This window comes from Vanessa cardui, chromosome 7, assembly GCF_905220365.1.
Source record: "Vanessa cardui chromosome 7, ilVanCard2.1, whole genome shotgun sequence".
Classification (NCBI taxonomy): Eukaryota; Metazoa; Arthropoda; class Insecta; order Lepidoptera; family Nymphalidae; genus Vanessa; species Vanessa cardui.
Window position 1 is genome coordinate 3,280,977 of NC_061129.1, and position 21,118 is coordinate 3,302,094.

General features: G+C 31.6%; 1 protein-coding gene and 6 non-coding genes across 7 annotated transcripts; 4 read left to right on the plus strand and 3 right to left on the minus strand.

Annotated features, from left to right (window-relative positions):
* Positions 1-3,171: 3,171 nt before the first annotated feature.
* On the minus strand, positions 3,172-3,290 carry LOC124531534. The gene has a single exon (XR_006966578.1). It is a non-coding gene; the product is annotated as a 5S ribosomal RNA (ribosomal RNA).
* A 1,130-nt stretch (positions 3,291-4,420) lies between these two features.
* On the minus strand, positions 4,421-4,539 carry LOC124531531. Its single transcript, XR_006966575.1, has one exon. It is a non-coding gene; the product is annotated as a 5S ribosomal RNA (ribosomal RNA).
* A 562-nt stretch (positions 4,540-5,101) lies between these two features.
* On the plus strand, positions 5,102-5,217 carry LOC124531490. Its single transcript, XR_006966537.1, has one exon. It is a non-coding gene; the product is annotated as a U5 spliceosomal RNA (small nuclear RNA).
* Positions 5,218-6,176: 959 nt separating this feature from the next.
* On the plus strand, positions 6,177-6,295 carry LOC124531532. Its single transcript, XR_006966576.1, has one exon. It is a non-coding gene; the product is annotated as a 5S ribosomal RNA (ribosomal RNA).
* A 2,401-nt stretch (positions 6,296-8,696) lies between these two features.
* On the plus strand, positions 8,697-8,815 carry LOC124531536. Its single transcript, XR_006966580.1, has one exon. It is a non-coding gene; the product is annotated as a 5S ribosomal RNA (ribosomal RNA).
* Positions 8,816-14,339: 5,524 nt separating this feature from the next.
* On the minus strand, positions 14,340-14,458 carry LOC124531516. The gene has a single exon (XR_006966562.1). It is a non-coding gene; the product is annotated as a 5S ribosomal RNA (ribosomal RNA).
* A 2,154-nt stretch (positions 14,459-16,612) lies between these two features.
* Positions 16,613-19,186, plus strand: LOC124531220. Its single transcript, XM_047105713.1, has 3 exons — positions 16,613-16,983; positions 17,740-17,842; positions 18,333-19,186. Exons 1-3 carry the CDS (start codon positions 16,732-16,734, stop codon positions 18,473-18,475), a joined length of 498 nt encoding a protein of 165 aa, XP_046961669.1. The 5' UTR covers positions 16,613-16,731; the 3' UTR covers positions 18,476-19,186.
* Positions 19,187-21,118: the final 1,932 nt, after the last annotated feature.

Genomic DNA, 21,118 nt, shown 5'->3' on the forward strand with positions numbered 1-21,118 from the left:
AGTATCTAAATAAAATCTCCAGTTTCTGGAAATTTATTTCATGGAAAATGTAGAAAAAGATTGATCTTCAATGCATGTTCAGTTACCACAACTAATCGAGAAATCATCGCTAAATTTAGGATTAGGTATGCTTTATGAAAATAAATGTTTAGTAAAAGATTTTAAAACTGCTCTAGAAGGTGAAACAACAAATTATTCAAAGTCATTATTAATGCAGATAAAACGCCATTGAATGCAGAGCATGAAAGGCATTTCAATGCTGCCGTAGCTCCTGAAGTCACAGCTGTAGTTGTCGGTACAGAAATTACAAAACCAGGTATTGTTATCATTAAGCGACAGAAAAACAATCAAGGTGTCGCTGAAACACATCAATCGTATGACAACTATTACGATTATCCAATTATAGATGGATATCATCTCGGACTGTATCAAAATACTCTCACGACAGGCTCTGTGACATCGAAGAGTTAGTTGTATGGATTTTTTTGCGTATCGTATAATGATTAGAGATGATCAATCTAACCATATTCTGAAGTGTCGTCAACTGTTTTAACAATTCATTGTTGACATATACGATATAGTCGAGAACGAACGATTAAACTACATTCGATACAACCAATCAAAATTCTGAACCAAAGAGTACATTTATTTAATAGATACAATATCGAATGATATAGTATTTTCTGATATTGGACAAAGATCTTCGTACAGTGGAAGTCCAAGACATATACACGAATATGCTTATTATGCTTTGACGTACGTTCGCAAGTATTAAATGTAAGTTGTAAATGTAATACCATCGATATTCGATAGGATAAAAGAGGACGTGTTGGTTTGATGCAAACTTTTACAGACTATAGAAATTTAATTAAAAAATTCATCGAAACTATATAACATCGTGTAAGTTTATAGGTGTTATGACCAATCTGCAGCCTATCGAGAACATCATTGAAGAAGATGAAATAGATGACGAATATTAAGTATATATATATATAATATATATATAAGAATTTGATTAGATCTCGCATGTTTCTTTATTATTTGTACATTGTTGATGATCAGTAATTAATTACAAAATGAAAAAAAAATTTTTTTTCTGCGACTAATGCCCGGCGAAGCGGGTGGGTATAGCTAGTGTATTATATTATTGTTTCTTTAAGTTGATACAATGCTTTTTATCTGTGACCATTATTCAATTAATTTGTATTTAATAAATATTAAAGTAAATTAATTATAGTTTTATAAATGAGTCTTACAGATTTTTGACAGTCCTACTTCAGTAGCATTAATAAACATTAGTACGAAAAGAATAAGAGATAAAATCGAAAATTTAATTCAGTAAAGGAGGCAATCTCGCTATAAAAAGAACGACTGACAAAGTATTAGTTTATTTGTATTTAATAAATATTAAAGTAAATTAATTACCGGTGTATTCAACGTGATATGGACGTTGGCAATAGTGGTAATCGAAATAGTGTAGCAATTTTACAGCTAAAACTAAAATGTAACCACAATATTAAATCAGTTTCTCCTATTGCGCCTGCTGCCATATAAAATACAAACCGAACAAAATTAACACTATTAACATTTTCACTTAATATTAAAACGAGCGTAAACATTGCGCAATTATAAAAAAATAAATCGGTCTCAACGTGTCGACTGTTAAGTAAAACTAACTGTGGCAAATACTCCATTTCATTAAACTGAGACTAAAATATGATAAAATAAAAATTGTACGTTCATAATTTAAAAACCAGTAGAACAAAGAAAGAAAAAATAAAGATTACACTTAAAAAAAATGCAAATCTTACAAAATTATAACTCCGAAATTAACGAATTATGAAAGTGCCCTAAACAACTCAATTACCTGTCCCTATAACAGTTGGAAACCACGATGAATAGTTAGCATAAGATGTTTTAAACGTTTTCCAACAAACATTGTGATGTGATTTTCACGCTATAGACTTTCGGATATGTTTTACTATATTTCAATTGGGCCGACACGTGTAGCATTATTGTTTACATAGTGTAATCCAATCGAAGGAGAACTAAAGCTTAAATTCATGGGATTTGCCATATTGTACACAAATAACATTTCTTGAGTTATGTCTTTCATTACAATACAACCGAAATAGTGTAGCAATTGTACAGCTAAATCTAAGATGTAACCAAAATATTAAATCAGTTTCTCCTACTGCGCCTGCTGCCATATAAAAATACAAACTCAATTAAATCGAATACACCAGTGACGTACGTAATTTACACTAAAATACGTGTTTAGTACCTGTACGGTTTAGTTTTTAAAGAGGACTTAAAATAAACTATTATTATTTCAAAGTCTGACATTGATTCCTATATTACTAACAATATCCCATATAATAAATAAAATATTACATTATTACCATCGATAATTATGACTGCTGTTAAATTTAGGGCACCTGTATAATATTCTCATTTCGTTTCACACTTTGATCCCTATAATTTAGGTTTCATCGAGAACTATTGCTATTAATTGTGTTTGACAAATATTAATAATATTCAAGGTTAGTGTATTCATGCTTCCGTTGCATTATTGTACTTAGAGCCTTACATAAGAAATTTGCTTTTAAGGGATACCTGGTTCTAAAATTAATTAAAATAATTAATTTTAGTTTAAAATTAATTACAAACTATGAACATTGATAATGTATAAAAACCTAATTTTATCATATGCACTCGCGTGCGGGAGCTGGTCCTCACGTTTGACGAATAAAAAGAAGACCATGAATTCCTTCCTTGGAGTTCAAGCTTGCTTCAAAACTTTTTTAGATTTAATTCAGTGGTTTGACAGTGAAAGAGCTATATCAAGACTGACTGAGTTAGATTCGCATTAGTATAACTAATTGTTGTTATTAAACCAATGTTTCGCTTCGCATGAATGTGAAATGTGAATTAATTGACATGTCTTCCAACAAAATAATATAACTATTAAACACACTTTAATTACAGGCCCTAGCGATTGAATACAAAGAACTGCAATTATTAAAATTGGCTTTCCAACGCTATCAGCGTTAAACTAAAATGATGATAGTAGATAATGAGTATATTCGGCTTACTTTAAGAAACACAAATAATCGATTAAAGTAAAAAATAGACGGTGAAAGCTTAAACTTGATATCAGCAATAGCAAAAAGCCAACGGCACGCGGTGTTCCCAGGCGGTCACCCACCCAAGTACTGAACGCGCCCGACGTTGCTTAACTTCGGTGATCGGACGAGAACCGGTGTATTCAACGTGGTATGGACGTTGGCGATTAGCGTTCCATATTTAAGGTACAATTTAAACAAAGTTTATTCACATACAAATTACTTAAATAAATCCTAATTCTAAAAAAAAACTTATTTTTATGCTCACCCTTCATAAAAATATTATAGAGAAATTTACTTAATATTTACAGGTTGTCTATTATATGTTCGAACAGAAATATAAAAACAGACATTACTATGTCTAATTCTAGAAAATCTGGATCTGGATTTCTCTTAGTAACTTTCAACCGCTCTCATAGTGGTACTACTAATTCGGGTATTTCTTACCTGATAAACTGCCTGAATTAATTTTTAGTGACCTTTTAATTATATCATGTATTAGGAAATATACTATTTACTTTTTTATTTTATATTAAAACAAAATGTAAACATTATGCAATTATTAAATAAAATTTGGATATGACGAGTCGACTGTCAGGTAAATAAGCAATGTGACTAAAATGCTATTTTTCAAAAAACTTTTAATATAGTACGTAAGACCACCATACGAAATCTTATGGAACAGACATCGAAAAAATAAAGATATTCCATCATAACAAAATACAGCTCTTACAAATTATAAGCTCGAAATGAACGAATTATGAAACTGCCCTAGACAACTAAATTACCTGTCATTTTAACAGTTGGGAACCACAACGAATATTTAACAGTAGCTGATTCAAACTTTTGCAGCAAATAAAACAATGCAATTCTTACTATAAAAACTAACAGATATGTTTAACTATTTTGATGGCATGATTGTTCCCGTATAGTCTAATCCGATCGAAGGCGGGATAAAGCTATACTCAAGAATAACTTATTTCATGGGATTTGCTATGTCGTACCCTATCAACAGACCTTGATTAATGTTTTTCCTTACAATACTACATAATTCTACTTAACTTCTTGTACCTACTTCATCATTACTTCTAACTTTACGGCAACGGCTCCGTTGTTGTTACTGACCCAATTATTGACAATTAACAATAAAAACTAATCATACTTCAACGGTATTACACCAAGATTTATTAACCCTACCGAAGTAGGACTGTCAAAAATATCTAAGACTCATTTGAGTATCGATAACAGTAAAAAATACACAGTGTGAATTTAAATTGGAAATAGCAATACCAAAAAGCCAACGGCACGCGGTGTTCCCAGGCGGTCACCCATCCAAGTACTGAACGCGCCCGACGTTGCTTAACTTCGGTGATCGGACGAGAACCGGTGTATTCAACGTGGTATGGACGTTGGCATATGCAGGATTTAAATATAGGAACATTTTATTAATAGTAAATAAATGGATTATGATGTAAGATAGTATTTAACAAAACCTTTATTGTTGTGTTGATTATATTTGTGTTTTCTAAATGAAAATCTCCTTTTATTTGGGTATTTAAAAATGTGACACTGGAACCTTTACTTTACAATAAAAACAGTTAATTAATTTAGTCAACTTTTAACAGCTACAACCTTATAACCGTGCCCTAATTAACATTAGGGTACATTGATAATTTTATCATCTGATAAAATTTCTAACAATTCCTCTCTAACATTACAACGTTCCTTGACACTACGCTACTCTACGTACCTAGACTAGCCACGGTCGTATTCATGATCATTCCGACTGCTCGATTCATTTGAACCATTTGAGAAGTTACGCTTTGTATTGAAATAAACCGTCAACGCCATCTAGTGTGTTCTTCATACGGCACGCACCATAGATAGATGTCGCTTAGCAAAAACTCAACAGTTCTACATCGCGATGGTAAAACGATCAAATCAAAATATAAGTACATTTTGTGTTTTGTTTGTGGTATCTCTGGTTTCCCTTCAAAACGTATAAATCTTTCGCCTTTTACTAAAGATTTCCGTGGAGGGGAACACTCAAATGAGTCTTAGATATTTTTGACAGTCCTACATCGGTAGGTTTAATATTACACAACATACATCATTGAAATATCCCTAAGTTGTAATATGAACTTGTACCAATGAATTTGCGTAATGTATTGGAATGAAAGACGTCACTCAAGAAATGTTAGTTGTGTACAACGTAGCAAATCCCACTAAATACGTTAATTTACATTACTTCTCCTTCGATTGGCTTAGACTTTGTGTAAACAATCATGCTACAAGTGTCGGCCCTAGTGGAATATAGTAAAACATATCTAAAGGCTATATAGTGAAAATTACATCATAATGTTTGAAACACCCAAAGCTAACTATTCATCGAGGTTTCCAACTGCTTTAGGGACAAGTAATTTAATTGTTTAGGGCACTTTCATAATTCGTTCATTTCGGAGTTATAATTTTTAGGAGTTGTATTTTTTTTAAGTAAGATCTTTATTTTTTCGTAACGTACAATTTTTATTTTATTACATTTTTTTCTCTAGTCAGTCAGTCAGTCAGTTTAATTAAATGGAGTATTTACCACAGTTAGTTTTACCTAACAGTCGACACGTTGCGACCGATTTATTTTTAATTATAGTTGCGCAATCGTTACATTTATTTTCATATTAAGTAAAAATGTAAACAGTGTATTTAGTAATGTATAGTATAATTAAAAAGATAGATAAATATTAAGGAAGGGATAAACATTAGTTAAGGGCATTTGTCAGGTAAGACATATCTTAATTATTAGTACAACTATGAGAGTGGTTAAAAGTTATTACGAAAGATCAAGAGCGTTTTTTTCTAGAATTACACATAGTAATGTCTGCTTTAATATTTCTCATATAATAGACAACCTTTATATATTAAGTAAATTTCTCTATAATAATTCTATGTAGGGTTAACATAAAAATAAGATTTTTTGGAAATTAGGATTTATTTTAATAATTCCTATGTAAATAAAGTTTGTTTTACATGTACATTAAATATGTGAAACTAATCGCCAACGTCCATACCACGTTGAATACACCGGTTCTCGTCCGATCACCGAAGTTAAGCAACGTCGGGCGCGTTCAGTACTTGGATGGGTGACCGCCTGGGAACACCGCGTGCCGTTGGCTTTTTGCTATCACTCAGTTAAATTTAATATAGATTATGTTTTTGTTCGAATCAAATCATCGGAAAAATGTTCGAAATACGAATTTTGTGATGGTCCTCTTACATACAAATTAACTAAAATTGCTAATATGCTAATTAACTAAATTGATAAAAAAATTTGCTAACTAAAAAATACAAAGTTGTTGTTGATTGGCATCAATATCAGTTACTTGTCTAACTTTTTTAACCGACCTGTCAGGGACGATACGTGAGGCCTCTACTAAAGTTTGGAATTCAATGCTATTACTAAAAAAACACCTTAGTATCGGCCACATCGAGACAGCCACCGTTCAATAATCTATTATAATCTACTATTCACAAAAATACTATTAACAAACAAACACAATTATATTTAATAAAAATAACAAGAACATGAAACAATACTTTAAACATGCAACTGAAATCCATCTTTTTATCCTCTGTCTCAACTAATATGGCCGTCGCCTGCCCGCCTGTCAGATATCTTCTGTAATGTTTCTTCGTATGTCCGGTGACGTCACTTCATTTTCGTTCAACACTATATAAATATTAGACACGGTAAAAACAGCCACACCAGCCTGTTCCCAGGCTTGCCTACGAATGACACAGAATAGGAATGGCTGGAGGAAATTGGTGTGAAATGCTCAGGAGATTCACAAGCATGGTGGTCACGACCCTCAGTAATGAGGAAACGACTGGGAAGAATAAATATTATGAATGTAAACTTAACTATTACGGTCTGTCTGTCGTTCTTTCACGACCAAACCGCTGATCCGAATTTGATGATATTTTATATAACAACAACTACAACAGCCTGTAAATTTCCACTGCTGGGCTAAAGGCCTCCTCTCCCTTTGAGGAGAAGGTTTTGGAACATATTCCACCACGCTGTTCCAACGCGGGTTGGCGGAATACACATGTGGCAGAATTTCTATGAAATTTGTCACATGCAGGTTTCCTCACGATGTTTACCTTCACCGCTGAGCACGAGATGAATTATAAAGACAAATTAAGCACATGAATCAGCGGTGCTTGCGTTCTAACCACTGGGCCATCTCGACTCTTTTTTAGTTATTTGCTATAAAGCAAACTTGAACTCCTATGTCCTTTACACAGGCTCCTTTTTGCCTAACACATGACAACCAACACCGTAACACACGAGCGTCGCCGGGGGCGACTACTAGTACATTATAATTTTGCTTTACAAACAAATTCTTTTCTGTGAACCAGTCTTGTATCTGTGATAAGGCACTGTTGATATCGTCGTCATAATATGTTAATCACGTAAGGGACTTTTATGGAAATTACCGGAACGAATATAATGTCAAGTGATAATCGCCATTTGCAAACAAGGAAACCACTTGTGCTAAATATAATCCCTTAGCTATATACTATGTAAGTATATTATAATAATAAACTTAATTGATTATCATTACATAGTATAAAACAAAGTCGCTTACCGCTGCCTGTCTCACGATGTTTTCCTTCACCGCTGAGCACGAGATGAATTATAAAGACAAATTAAGCACATGAATCAGCGGTGCTTGCCTGGGTTTGAACCTGCAATCATCGGTTAAGATGCACGCGTTCTAACCACTGGGCTATCTCGACTCCTGATAATTTCAGGAGTTTTAAAGTCATGTCATGTAAATAAACAATACTTTTGTTGCGTTTAAATTACACATTGGGACCATGCGAAACCGGAGTGTGTCACTTGCTTATATATATTTTCAAATTTTAAAAGTTATATGGCAGAAATTGTCGTTAGAACCGACCCTGGCAATTACAAAAAAATGAAGTAGATATGACGGTCTCACTAGCCAGTTGTAAAAGTCAAAATTAAGGGTTTAATATGTGCTAATTTGGTATACCTAAAGTATAAAAAATTTAAATGAAATATATAGCTGGCAAAATGCATCATAATAATAAATTTACGATAAGTATTACTAACGAGGTATTAAATGCAGCAATAATAGGAAATAACGAAGCCAACCTGACATCGAAATCGGGTACAGAAAAGTTGATGATTAAGTAATAATAACTTTATTGCTTTTACAAACATTGATAAGAAAAGGAGGGCACATCAGGATTGTTAGTTAAATGTTCTACTTTTAACGTATTTTCATTATATAATACCAGATCAGCGAGAATTTTATAATATAATATTAGATTAAAATCATCTAGTCACAAGGGAGATGAGTCGCAGTGGTAGGGGCATGACGGCATAAGAGAGCGTCTCGCCGTTTGCCGTCACGGCATAAAAGTCATCCCTATATATCACACAAAAAGGTACGCAATAGATTCATATATCACAATAAAACGTCGAATTTACTATAAGAAACACGCTATATAAATAAAATGTTCCTATATTTATAGATTACAGTCGCCAACGTCCATACCACGTTGAATACACCGGTTCTCGTCCGATCACCGAAGTTAAGCAACGTCGGCCGCGATCAGTACTTGGATGGGTGACCGCCTGGGAACACCGCGTGTCGTTGGCCTTTTTTATAATTCAGGATAATAAAGTTTCAAATGTTGCGAAATATCAGGGGAGTGATTTTTTTATTTAATATTGTTAATATATTATTGTAGATAATATATAGATTCATACTATATACTGGACATCTTTTACTATACTGCCCCTGGGGCAGATTCTAAATGTACACACGTACAATTGAGTGAACATTCAAAAATTAAAATAAAGTCCAATGTGGTTTAACTATAAAAATATTTCTAAGCGTTCAATATTTTATTTCTATAAAAAACACTTTATATCGTGAAGTTGTTCCAAATATCGATAAAAATAAGTACATATTCTAAAGGTTTAGTCTTGTTTTGGTCACATATTGTAAGAAAGAGATTCGTTCTTCATTGATTAATTCTTCAGCAGTTTTCTTTTTCTATTTTTCTTTTCTAAAAATAAAATAAAATATGATAAACACCTTTATTAAATTAATTTAAAACTAAAAACAACTAGCTCAGATTTAATATTTAATGTTGTTTTTATTTGTTTTTGTTAGTTTTGTGTAATAGTTCTTCATTAATTTTTTAATTTAAATTATCAACAACTAGTTTTCGTCCGCAGAAAACTTGCGTTTTGATACCTTCGCTAGCGAGAAGAACTGGTAAAAGAAACATAGGCTTTTTGGTCTATTTATAGTGTTTATATATATTTAATGAAATAGCTAGACGGTATGGTATCATTTCCAACGTGTGCTTTCAACCATAAACTCACTTACCTTTTACATATTTCAGGTTCTCATCAACTTTTTTTTGGCAATAAGGGCTTTTCGTACTTTTTTTGGCTCTAACAGTAACATAAGTAATATTATTAATATGAACTTGCGTTATAATAAATATATTTTGGTTTCTCGTGCCAATGCTATAGTATCACATTTTCTCACATATACAAAGTTAAGAACCTCTACCACGTAAAAATAATGACTTACTTTTATGTGTTGGTCGTACATCGCTCCGGAAATTGACTTCACAATATGCGTTTGCTGTTTCTGTTTGTCTATATTTATCTGCCGTCTGTTTATTAGCATAAGATCTCCAACTCGATGTTTCAGTAGTCTATGTTACATTAATTAATTAAAAAAAAACAATTATCATCATTATCAAAGGTAATTTAGAAAGGTTTCCTAAACTTTCTTTATTCATTTATTAATGCACTAATGTTTAAAACTAAATTTTACAAATAGAGTAAACAAAAGTAGCTTGAGTGCTACAGATAAATTACTTAAGAGAAATTAGAAAAATATAGTATATTATAAATATAAGTAAATTTGAAATGTACCAAAAAAAGTACAACTGTAATTGTAAAGTTATTATTACCTGTACATTTGTTTGCAACGGTTCTCCAAATATTGATATTAATTCTCTATTCAATGTTGAATTAGGATCGTCTTCGTCATGAGGAATATTGTTAGCAGTCGATGATCTGCAAGGTTCAAAACTTGATTGCTCTGCTCTATGTGATTCTTCTACTGGTTGGAGAACTGCTTCATGAGTAACTTCAGGATTTGTTTCTGAATTATCAGCTGAGCTTCCTTTCTTTAAGTTGGTGTCAATATTACGAAGAAATCGAACTAACTCCACCAGAAGGGACAAGTCGTCTATACTCATGGTATCATCTGCTGTCTGTAACATGGAGAGGTATATTTAAATAACGTTAATCATATTTTTGATGTCAAATTCACTACTAAGCTCGGTATCTTACTGGTAACTAAGGCAAATCTGATTAATTATTAGAATTTTAATAGGATCCAGGCAGAGCTATCTTGAATAAAGTGAAACGTACTTATAATATTCTACCATCTCTTTTATAATTGCGAGTGTCTAGAGTCCTGGATAAGAATGGTAAATTTGGTCACTAAGAAGTAATGCGGTATTTATGATACATTCCTGAGCCTAGAAATGGAGTGAAATTCTCACGTACCTCGAAAAATAATATTTTATAGAATATCCGGAGGTTTGGAAGTAAAGGGTAGTTAGTAGTAGAAAGAAATGTGTTAATATAATTGTACTTAAAGATTTAAGAGTTTTTAAAACACGGGCTCTCTTAAATGTAATCTATATTGACCTTACTTAATTTTAATATCAAAATGATGGAGGGATAATTATCTAATCCCTTTTATAATGTTATTTTATGAACTGAGATGAATATATTGATAAATTGTCATAACTTACCGACATAGTATGCAATACCATTTAATTGTTAAGTATTAAATAAAGTTGATACCACTATTTGAAATTAATTTTACTGACACACCTACAGGACTGGACTTCTAACAAGAACTGAAGGAGATTTGAAAGAAATATGTCATCGAAAGGAGAAGGGGGGTTATCCAAATATACTCCATAACATAAATGCCAGTTGCTTCTTTGTGATTACTTCGTGTGGTACTTCTATTGTTCTCAGCGCAGGTAGAAGTTGTTCAAGATATAAAGAGAATATCCAATCCTTGTTAATCTTATAAAGATTACATTATTTGTTGAAGGTTTTATTGCGTTTTACTAATAAGTGCCACATAACATTTAATATTTCTTTGTTTCGTTATCTCTATAGTTTATTTTTTCAATAAAGGATTTTAGACTTTTTATTTTTCCTTAGTCTGTTTATGAGTAGATGATTATTTATTATATTTTATCTTCGTTCTATACGATAATGGGTGACCTGCGAAAGGCACGCTGACTTTGGCCTTTTTTTATTCGAGGTGAAACCGACACGCGATTAAAAGAAGGTGCTATTATAAAATATATTGGTTACACAATAAATGTATTATTATAAAAAAAACTTTTGTTAGTTATTTTATACCATAGCTGGCTCGGCAAAATAAGCCACATGGTGAAGGATACCCATACACGTTGATACTGTACGAAATAACCATTATTCCTAATATTACCAATTCGCCACCAATCAGGGGAACTAAGATGGTGCTCGTATTCGAGAATTTACACCGACTCGGGTGAGTGTTCAAATCAAAATACAAAAAATATTTTTATATTAATTACTGATATTTGGCAGTAAAAATATGTGTACTACTAACTAATTATTTTCGATATAACAGATAATTAATTATTTTTGTCATCATGATTAAGAAGGAAGAATGAAAAAATTACTGTCCGACTAGGATTGACAAAGAAATTGAAACCCGGATTTGTACAGATATGTAAAGTGTCAGTAATATTTAAAATACTTCCATGCCCCTGGGGCTGATTGAGTTTGGTTAGGAAAATGGTATAGCTGGACGATTTTGTAATATTACCGTCAAAATTTGACTAGTGTCATGATTTAAAAAAATGTTGATTTCAATGACACTTATTAAACATTCTTAGACAATTTAAACAATTAAAACTAGAACTACACTACAATTATTGAAGTTGATAATGCATATAGAATAGCATTTTGAAAAATAGAAAAATTACCGAACCCTATGAATAGTCTGAGTTACCTGCCTCTGTAGATTTATATTCCAATCAAGTAGAAAATAAATTTCAATATATGTATTATGAAACAAATGGCGAAATATACTATCAAAACGGTGGGTAACTTTTCAGGTAAATCTTAGATATTTTATTTTAAAGACTAGTGACCCATTCCGGCTTCGTATGGATGTAATTTATTGAAAAAGAAAATTATATGCAAAATTACTGCATGCATCAAATGCACTCCCTACACCCTGGGTTAAGCATCATCATATGTATACCTAATATTTAACATCTGATGTTTTAACTACATATCTTCAAGATTTTATTAATAATGTTATTAAAATTTATGACATTTATCAAACGAACTTTTGGCAGTAAGAGGAAAAAATTACAGTAAACTATAATAATTATTTATTTGTTTTTATTATTACTGTAGGACATATTATGATATCATTATTTATTGTTACAAGGGACTTCACAGGGGCTGACTTTTATCTTTTGAAGATACCTACCATAGCCAAGTTTGATACTTATCAATGCACCAAATAAAGTCTTTAATTTAAAATAAATTATTCACACGATACCCTATATATTTGGCATCGTTTTCTTATACTTTATTCATAACAAAAAGGTCTAAATGTAAAGTTATTTATTGTTGGAAATATACTTTTAAACATTTTACAATGCTTTCAATATTTATTTAATTATATTTAATATATTAAATAAATAGTAAAGACCAATGTGGTTAAATATATAATTAAGATTTGATTTATATACTTCGGCCGATCTAAGAATTTGTCTATAGATTTTTAACTCCCATCTGCCCCTGGGGCACAAAACGCATTCAAAGTACGAATGTAAATTAAATGTTAACATTAAGATAAGAAAGATTTATTAAAATACGTCATTAAATAAGAGGAATTAATTAATTATTTAGATATGTACATATTTTACAAAAAAAATATTTATTGATGTATTTGATTAATTGCGTTCATAGTAGCGCCTTTTGGACTGTTTCAGTTTCAACCTTAATAGACTTATTTCCACGTTGAGTTTTTCTGTTTTCTTATCAAAATATTTCGCCATAGCTAAATTCTTTTTCTTGATTCCAGTTCTGCTTTTGTCTGCAAAAATGCAAATGTTTACATGATCATATTGTATATTTTAATGCTAACAAATACAAATACAGAATCCAGGCGACAATTAGATTTGACGTCGTAAGAGGAAGTCAATCTAATAAGATGATTCTTGGAGAAAACTCTATATACTCAAAAAAGAGAGGCCTCTGCCCAAACGTAGGATATTTGCTTTCTGTTACAAATGAATGCAATTGAAATTAGTCTCGAGTTGTTGTTGAATTGTTTGTTATTTTGAAATGCATTTTAATGAAAAACAGTAAATTCCATTTTTCACGTAAATCGTCAAACTGCAAGCATAGATACTGAAACAATTTACTATTAGCTTATACGAAACTTGTCGCTTATTCAGATATAAGTTTTATCTTTACTATTAAATTCAGCGTAATCTTCTCATTTATTAGTGAAGATGAATAAAGCAATTATGTAAATACTGAAATTATTCGAAATTCTTAGAATTATGATAGCAATAATATTTCTCATATTACTACTGGAGCCCAAAAAAAGTACGAAAAGCCCTTATCACAAAAAAAGTTGATGAGAACCTGAACTATGTTAAAGGTAATTAGTGAGTTTATGGTTGAAAGCACACGTTGGAAATGATAGCATACCGTCTAGCTCTTCCATTAAATATATATAAACACCTTAAATAGACCACAAAGCCCATGTTTCTTTTACCGGTTCTTCTCGCGAGCGAAGGTACCAAAACGCAAGTTTTCTGCTGACGAAAACTACTTATAGATAGTTTAAGATCAAAAATTAATGAAGAACTATATTAACACAAATTTAAATCGGAGCTAGTTTTATTTCCTTTTTAGTTTTACATTTATTTATTAAAGGTGGTTTTTATATTTAAAGAAAGATGGAAAAAGAAAACTGCTGAAGAATTAATCACTGAATAAGTTTTTAGCACACAAACAGATGAGATATTAAATTCGAAGTAGTGATAGCAAAAAGCCAACGACACGCGGTGTTCCCAGGCGGTCACCCATCCAAGTACTGAACGCGCCCGACGTTGCTTAACTTCGGTGATCGGACGAGAACCGGTGTATTCAACGTGGTATGGACGTTGGCGAACATTCTTATTAAACATAGGAACGTTTAATTTATATAGCGTGTATCTTAAAGTAAGCGTTCAGACTTTTCAGTAGTTCGGAATTTCAATCTATGGTAAAGATTTGGAATGTACTCTTAATTACGGACGAAATTCAATTTTTTATTGTAAATATGAGTCAATTGCGTACCTTTGGGGGCATGACCGACTTTAATGCCGTGACGGCAAACGGCAAGACGCTCTCTTTTGTCTTCGTGCCCCTACCGCAGACCGCTGCCACTCTTCTCCTTTCTGGTTACATGTACGACGCGTATGCTTTTAAATAGGTGCACATGTTTCTATATTGATACTATATTATGATACTACATATATTATACGTATAAAATTAAACTAACAATCCTGATGTGTTCTCCTTTTATTATTTCGTGTTTTTAACAGCAAGTCATCAGTCTCTGGTTGGCTTAAATATTTACTATTCTTGCAGCTCTTATTACCTTGTTAATAACACTTATCTTACGATAAGTATTACTTTAGTATTTATATTAACTTTAGTATTTTTTTAGATTTTATTAAATTAGCACGTAATTAACCCCTCATTTTGGCTTTTTCGCCTAGCTGGTGCGACAGTCCTCTATGTATTTTTTTGTTTTACATCTGCGTCCGTGGGTGATAACCACATTTTTATGCACAACAACAACAACAACAGCCTGTAAATTCCCACTGCTGGGCTAAAGGCCTCCTCTCCCTTCGAGGAGAAGGTTTGAAACATATTCCACCACGCTGTTCCAATGCGGGTTGGTGGAATACACAATATGTGGTAGAATTTCTATGAAATTTGTCACATGCAGGTTTCCTCACGATGTTTTCCTTCACTGCTGAGTACGAGATGAATTATAAAGATGAATTAAGCACATGAATCAGTGGTGCTTGCCTGGGTTTGAGCCCGCAATCATCGGTTAAGATGCACGCGTTCTAACCACTGGGCCATTTTTATGCAACTATTTGAAATTATTAACAAAAATTAATTTAATATATTATTATATTATATATCGTATTTTATTTAGCACAAGTGGTTTCCTTGTTTGTAGATGGCGATTGTCACTTGACATTATAATCAAGCCGGTGATTTCCCGAAAAGTTCCCTTCAATATTTAGTTATACAAACCTATTGATAATTAAAATATTAAAGACCACTAAAATATTTTAAGAAATAGTTAACTAACTTTTAAGAAATTTGAATAAATATTATTCCTACATTTTTTTTAATCAAATTAGTATTTCTGAAATGAAAAAGTATATATTTTTTCTTACTACGCAATGATGTTCTAGTAAACAGATATGTTATTAACGCGCAAAAAGTGAAGACTAGAAAACGTCCTAATTGGGACGTTTGCCTTTAGTCGTTTTACGTAGTAATACGTTATAATACATCATAATTACGTAGTAATACGTTTTGCGTAATTAAAACCTCTAGTTGTCTCTTTTTTCTTATTGTTTTTATCAAGCTATCCTTTTTACTTGTAACGAAATGTAAATTAAACGGTCCCCGGCGCGGCACACTTTTTTCTGTTGTTTAGTATGGGTATAACATATCTGTTTATTAGTATATCATTGTCACTACGTTATTAGGATGCACAAATATTTTCATTTTCTTTTAAAATATAAATCGAAATTGTAACAATAATTGCATAAAACATTCATCAAAGATCTGATGTGACAATCAGGTTTACTTGGATCTACCTGCGGTAAGTAATACATAATAGAGCGTCTGTATTAACTTCTAACCCCATTGTAAATAGCAACAAATGCTTAATTCTAAACAACGAATCTCGGTACTTACTGGTATTGTAATTAAAACCTCCCTCCTACCCTACTTTGTTACGTTTTAAATGCTTACATAGGGAAGACATTTTGTGATTCATCGCCATAATGAGATGTGTAAGTGTCGTGTAGGAACGTTAATATAGTAACTTTCTTTAGTGTTATATTAAATTGTTTATAACAGAAGACAGTATGTTGGTAAGTTGTGTTAAAACTAGCAGTCGCCCGCACCTTCGCTCGCGTTGTTGGGTGTTGGTTGTCATGTGACAAAAAACCCTTGGAGTTCAATTTTGCTTCATACCACATTCCGTCAAATTCGGTTCAGCGGTTAGGTCGTGAAAGAGCGATAGACAGACAGAGTTACTTTCACATTTATGATATTAATACAGATTTTATATAATTACAGAAAACAAATGAAATTGAAACTAGTGACCTGCCATTTCTAAGCGAATTAGTTCACAATCTAACTGAAATGAATAATGAAGCAAATGCAACACAAAACAATTCAGATATCGACCCTGAAGTCATTCGTGAAGCGATAAGCAGTTACAGAAAACTAATAAAAAATAATGGTGAAGAAAGAGCGACATTAGAACCACGGATATCTTTAATCGCTGATTTCAATTTAAAATATCATGAAAGCACAGTAAACGAAAACCAATTAGCGAATAGTGATAACCAGTTAACAACAGTCTGTGAAGAACATGAGGAAAGGAACTGCGAGGTAATTTTTTTTTTTTTATGGTATAGGTTGGTGGACGAGCAGATGGGCCACCTGATGGTAAGTAGTCACCATCACCCATAGACAATGACGCTGTAAGAAATATTAACTATTCCTTACATCGTCAATGTGCCATCAACCTTGGGAACTAAGTTGTTATGTCCCTTGTGCCTGTAGTTACACTGGCTCACTCACCCTTCAAACCGGAACACAACAATACTGAGTACTGTTATTTGGCGGTAGAATAACTGATGAGTGGGTGGTACCTACCCAAGAGGGCTTGCACAAAGCCCTACCACCAAGTAAAAGTAATACAACAATACCAAGTACTGTTGTTTGGCGGTAGAATATATCTTGAGTGGGTGGTTTTTACCCAAACGGGTTTGCTCTAAGCCCTACCACCGAGAATTTAAGTTAGATATTTTTATAGTGAAAAAAATTTACCCCAAATTTATAAGTAATTATTTTAAGAATGATATGATATACAAAAAACTCTCTGTCTAGTTTAATTCTACGCTGAATATTGAATTTGTTATTATTTAAAAGCTACACATTACATTGAATAAATCGCAACGAGCCACACGTAAAATATAGTAAAAACAAGCATTTCAAAAGATTGTCATGCGCCATTGGAACTTCAAGGCCCAGTCTATACAGTAAAAGTATGGACTTGTTGCTGGGAAAATAAATACAAGTGTCTTTTGTAGTTATTGTAATCATTATGAATATTTTTACTTACAAAACAATCTCTTTCCACAGAACATAGAAACGTCGAGTGTATCTGATGTAAGCGACGAATCCACTGTAACGGAATCCATGTCAACAGATTATGATGATTATGAAGATGACGAGATGAAGGATGGTGAGAGTTATTTCTATATTATAGTCATCATAATTCTAAGAACGTCGAAAAAATTCAGTAACTACATATATATTATTAAACCCGTATCCATAAAAATTATACCCCAAGAAGCGAAAAGTTTCGTAGAAGTTATTAGTGAATTGTTTAAGAATTTAGAATTTACAGTTTGACGCTTTGTATGAAAGAATATTTTTATGTTTTCATTATAAGGTATTTTTAAATAACAAAAACAAGTAATAATACACAAGATAAATGTCATTTACGTTAATAATGTACCAGAAAGTAAATGTTCTACGTTTGGGCAAATGCTTCCTTTCTTTTTGAGTATATAGATTTTCCTCCGAGAATCATCTTATTAGATTCACTTCCTCTTACCACAATGCTATCGAGATTTAATACGTCAAATCTTATTGTCGCGAGGATTCTGTATTTACATTTGTTAGCATTAAAATATGTAATATGATTATGTAAACATTTGAATTTTTTGCAGACAAAAGCAGAACTGGAATCAAGAAAAAGAATTTAGCTATGGCGAGATATTTTGATAAGAAAACAGAAAAACTTAACGTGGAAATAAGTCTATTAAGGTTGAAACTGAAACAGTCCAAAAGACGCTACTATGAACGCAATTAATCAAATACATCAATAAACAATTTGTGTGTACATATGTACATATCTAAATAATTAATTAATTATTTTTATTTTATGACGTATTTCAATAAATCTTTGTTATATTAATGTTTGCGTTCAATTTACATTCGTACATTATATTACATTTGAATGACATTATATTACATTTTGTGCCCCCCAGGGGCAGATTGGGGGTTGAAAATCGATAGACAAATTCTTAGATCAGCCGAAGTATTTAAATAAAATCTTAATTATTTATTTAATTACATTGGTTTTTACTATTTACTTAATATATTACACATAAGCATTAAATAAATATTGAAAGCATTGTAAAATGTTTAAAAGCATATTTCCAACAATAAGTAACTTTACATTTAGACCTTTTTGTTATGAATCAAGTATAATAAAACCATGCCAAATATAAAGCATATTATCGTGTGAATAATTTATTTTAAATTATTGTAAATTAAAGACTTTATTTGGTGCAATGATAAGTGTCAAACTTGTCAAACTTGTAGGTATCTTCAAACGATAAAAGTCAGCCTCTGTAAAGTCCCTTGTAACAATAAATAATGATATCATAATATGTCCTACAGAAATATTAAAAACAAATAAATATTATTTTAGTTTACTATTATTTTTCCTTTAAATATTTCACTGACAAAAGTTCGTTTGTTAAAAGTCATAAATTTTAAAACCATTATTAATAAAATTTTGAAGATATTTAGTTAAAATACCAGATGATATATATACACATGATGATGCTTAACCCAGGGTGCATTTAATGCATATAATTTTGCATATAATTGTCTTTTTTCATTAATTACATCCATACGAAGCCGGAATGAGTCAGTAGTCTTTAAAATATCTAAGATTTACCTGATAAGTTACCCACCGTCACTGATAGTATGTTTCGCCATTTCTTTCATAATATATTGAAATTTATTTTCTACTTGATTAGAATATAAATCAAAAGAGCAAGCAACCCAGACTCATAGGCTTCGGTAAATTTTCTACCTTAAAGAGTGCTTTTCTATACGCAACATCAACTTCAATAATTTTAGTGTAGTTCCATTCTTACTTGTTTATACTGTCTAAAAATGTTTTATAAGTGTTATTGAAATCACCATTACAAAATCGTCTTGCTATACTATTTTCCTAACTAAACTCAATCAGCCCCAGGGGCATGGAAGTATGTCAAATATGACTGATACTTTACATATCTGTACAAATCTCGGTTTCAATCTCTTTGTGAATTATTAATCCTAGTCGCGAATTGGTGATATCAGGAATAATTGTAATTTTTTATAGTATTAACGTGTAAGTATATTGTTCATTGCGTGGCTTATTCCCGAGCCATCTATAGCATGAAATAACTGACAAAATATTTTTTTTCTAATATTATATGTACTGTGTAACTAATATATTTTATAATAGCACCTTCTTTGTTCCACCTCGAATTAAAAAAGGCCAAAGGCACGTTGTTCGCAGATCACCCATCCCAGTACTGAAAGCGCCCGACTTTGCTTAACTTCGGTGATCGGATAATAAACATTTGTGTAACTTTACTTCTGGTTTAATATAAGCATTATTTCTGATTATAAAACTCATAACAATGTCAAATTAAATCTTAGTATCACGTAGTTGATGCCTATTTATTTGATGAAGATAAAATATAATAAGTAATCACTGACTCATAAACAGACCATGGAAATATAAAGCGTCTTAAATCCTTTACAACAATTGAAAAAAAGCCGTAGAGATAACGAAACAAAGACATACTAAATGTTGTTTGGCATTTATTAGTTAAACGCAATAAAACCTCCAACAAATAATATAATTATTGTAAGATTAACAAGGATTGTATATTCTCTTTATTTCTTAAACAACCTCTACCTGTGTTGAGAACAATAGAAGTACCTATCACAAAGAAGCTACGGGCTTTTTAGGGCTTTTATATTAGGGAGTATATTTGGAAGACCCCACTTCTTACTTCGATGACATATTTCTTTCAAATCTCCTTTATTTCTTGTTAGAAGTGCAGTGCCGTAGGTGTGTCTTTAAACTTAATTTCAAATAGTGGTGTCAACTATATTTAATACTTAACAATTAAATTTTATTGCATACTATGTCGGTAAGTTATCACAATTCATCAATATGTTCATCTCAGTTCATAAAATACATTTCATTAAATACAATACATACATTGTAAAAAGGATGAGATGATTATCCCTCCATCATTTTGATATTAAAATTAATCAAGGTTACAATTAAGAGAGCCCGTGTTTTAAAAACTCTTAAATCTTTACGTACAATTATATTAACACATTTCTCTCTACTACTACCCTCTACTTCCAAAGCTCCGGATATTCTATAAAATATTATTTGATGTAACATATCTTTCGAGGTACGTGAGAGTCTTACTGTCCTACTATTCATTCTAAGCTCAGGACTTCGTATGAATATATATATTTTTAAACACTGCATCAATTATTAGTGACTTAATTCAACCCCATTACCATTGTTGCTCAAGACTCAAGGTATATGCTGTTATAAAAGTTACCATTAGACTTACAATATAGTAAAATTTTATAAATACGGAGCTCTATACTTAAAATGCTAACAAATAATCTAATTATTAAGATT

Excerpts from the sequence above, each read along its gene's own strand:
- LOC124531220 (XM_047105713.1), top strand. The coding sequence starts at position 16,732 with ATGAATAATGAAGCAAATGCAACACAAAACAATTCAGATATCGACCCT. Across the intron at positions 16,984-17,739 it reads ATGAGGAAAGGAACTGCGAG|AACATAGAAACGTCGAGTGT; the intron begins GTAATTTTTTTT and ends CTCTTTCCACAG. Across the intron at positions 17,843-18,332 it reads AGATGACGAGATGAAGGATG|ACAAAAGCAGAACTGGAATC; the intron begins GTGAGAGTTATT and ends AATTTTTTGCAG.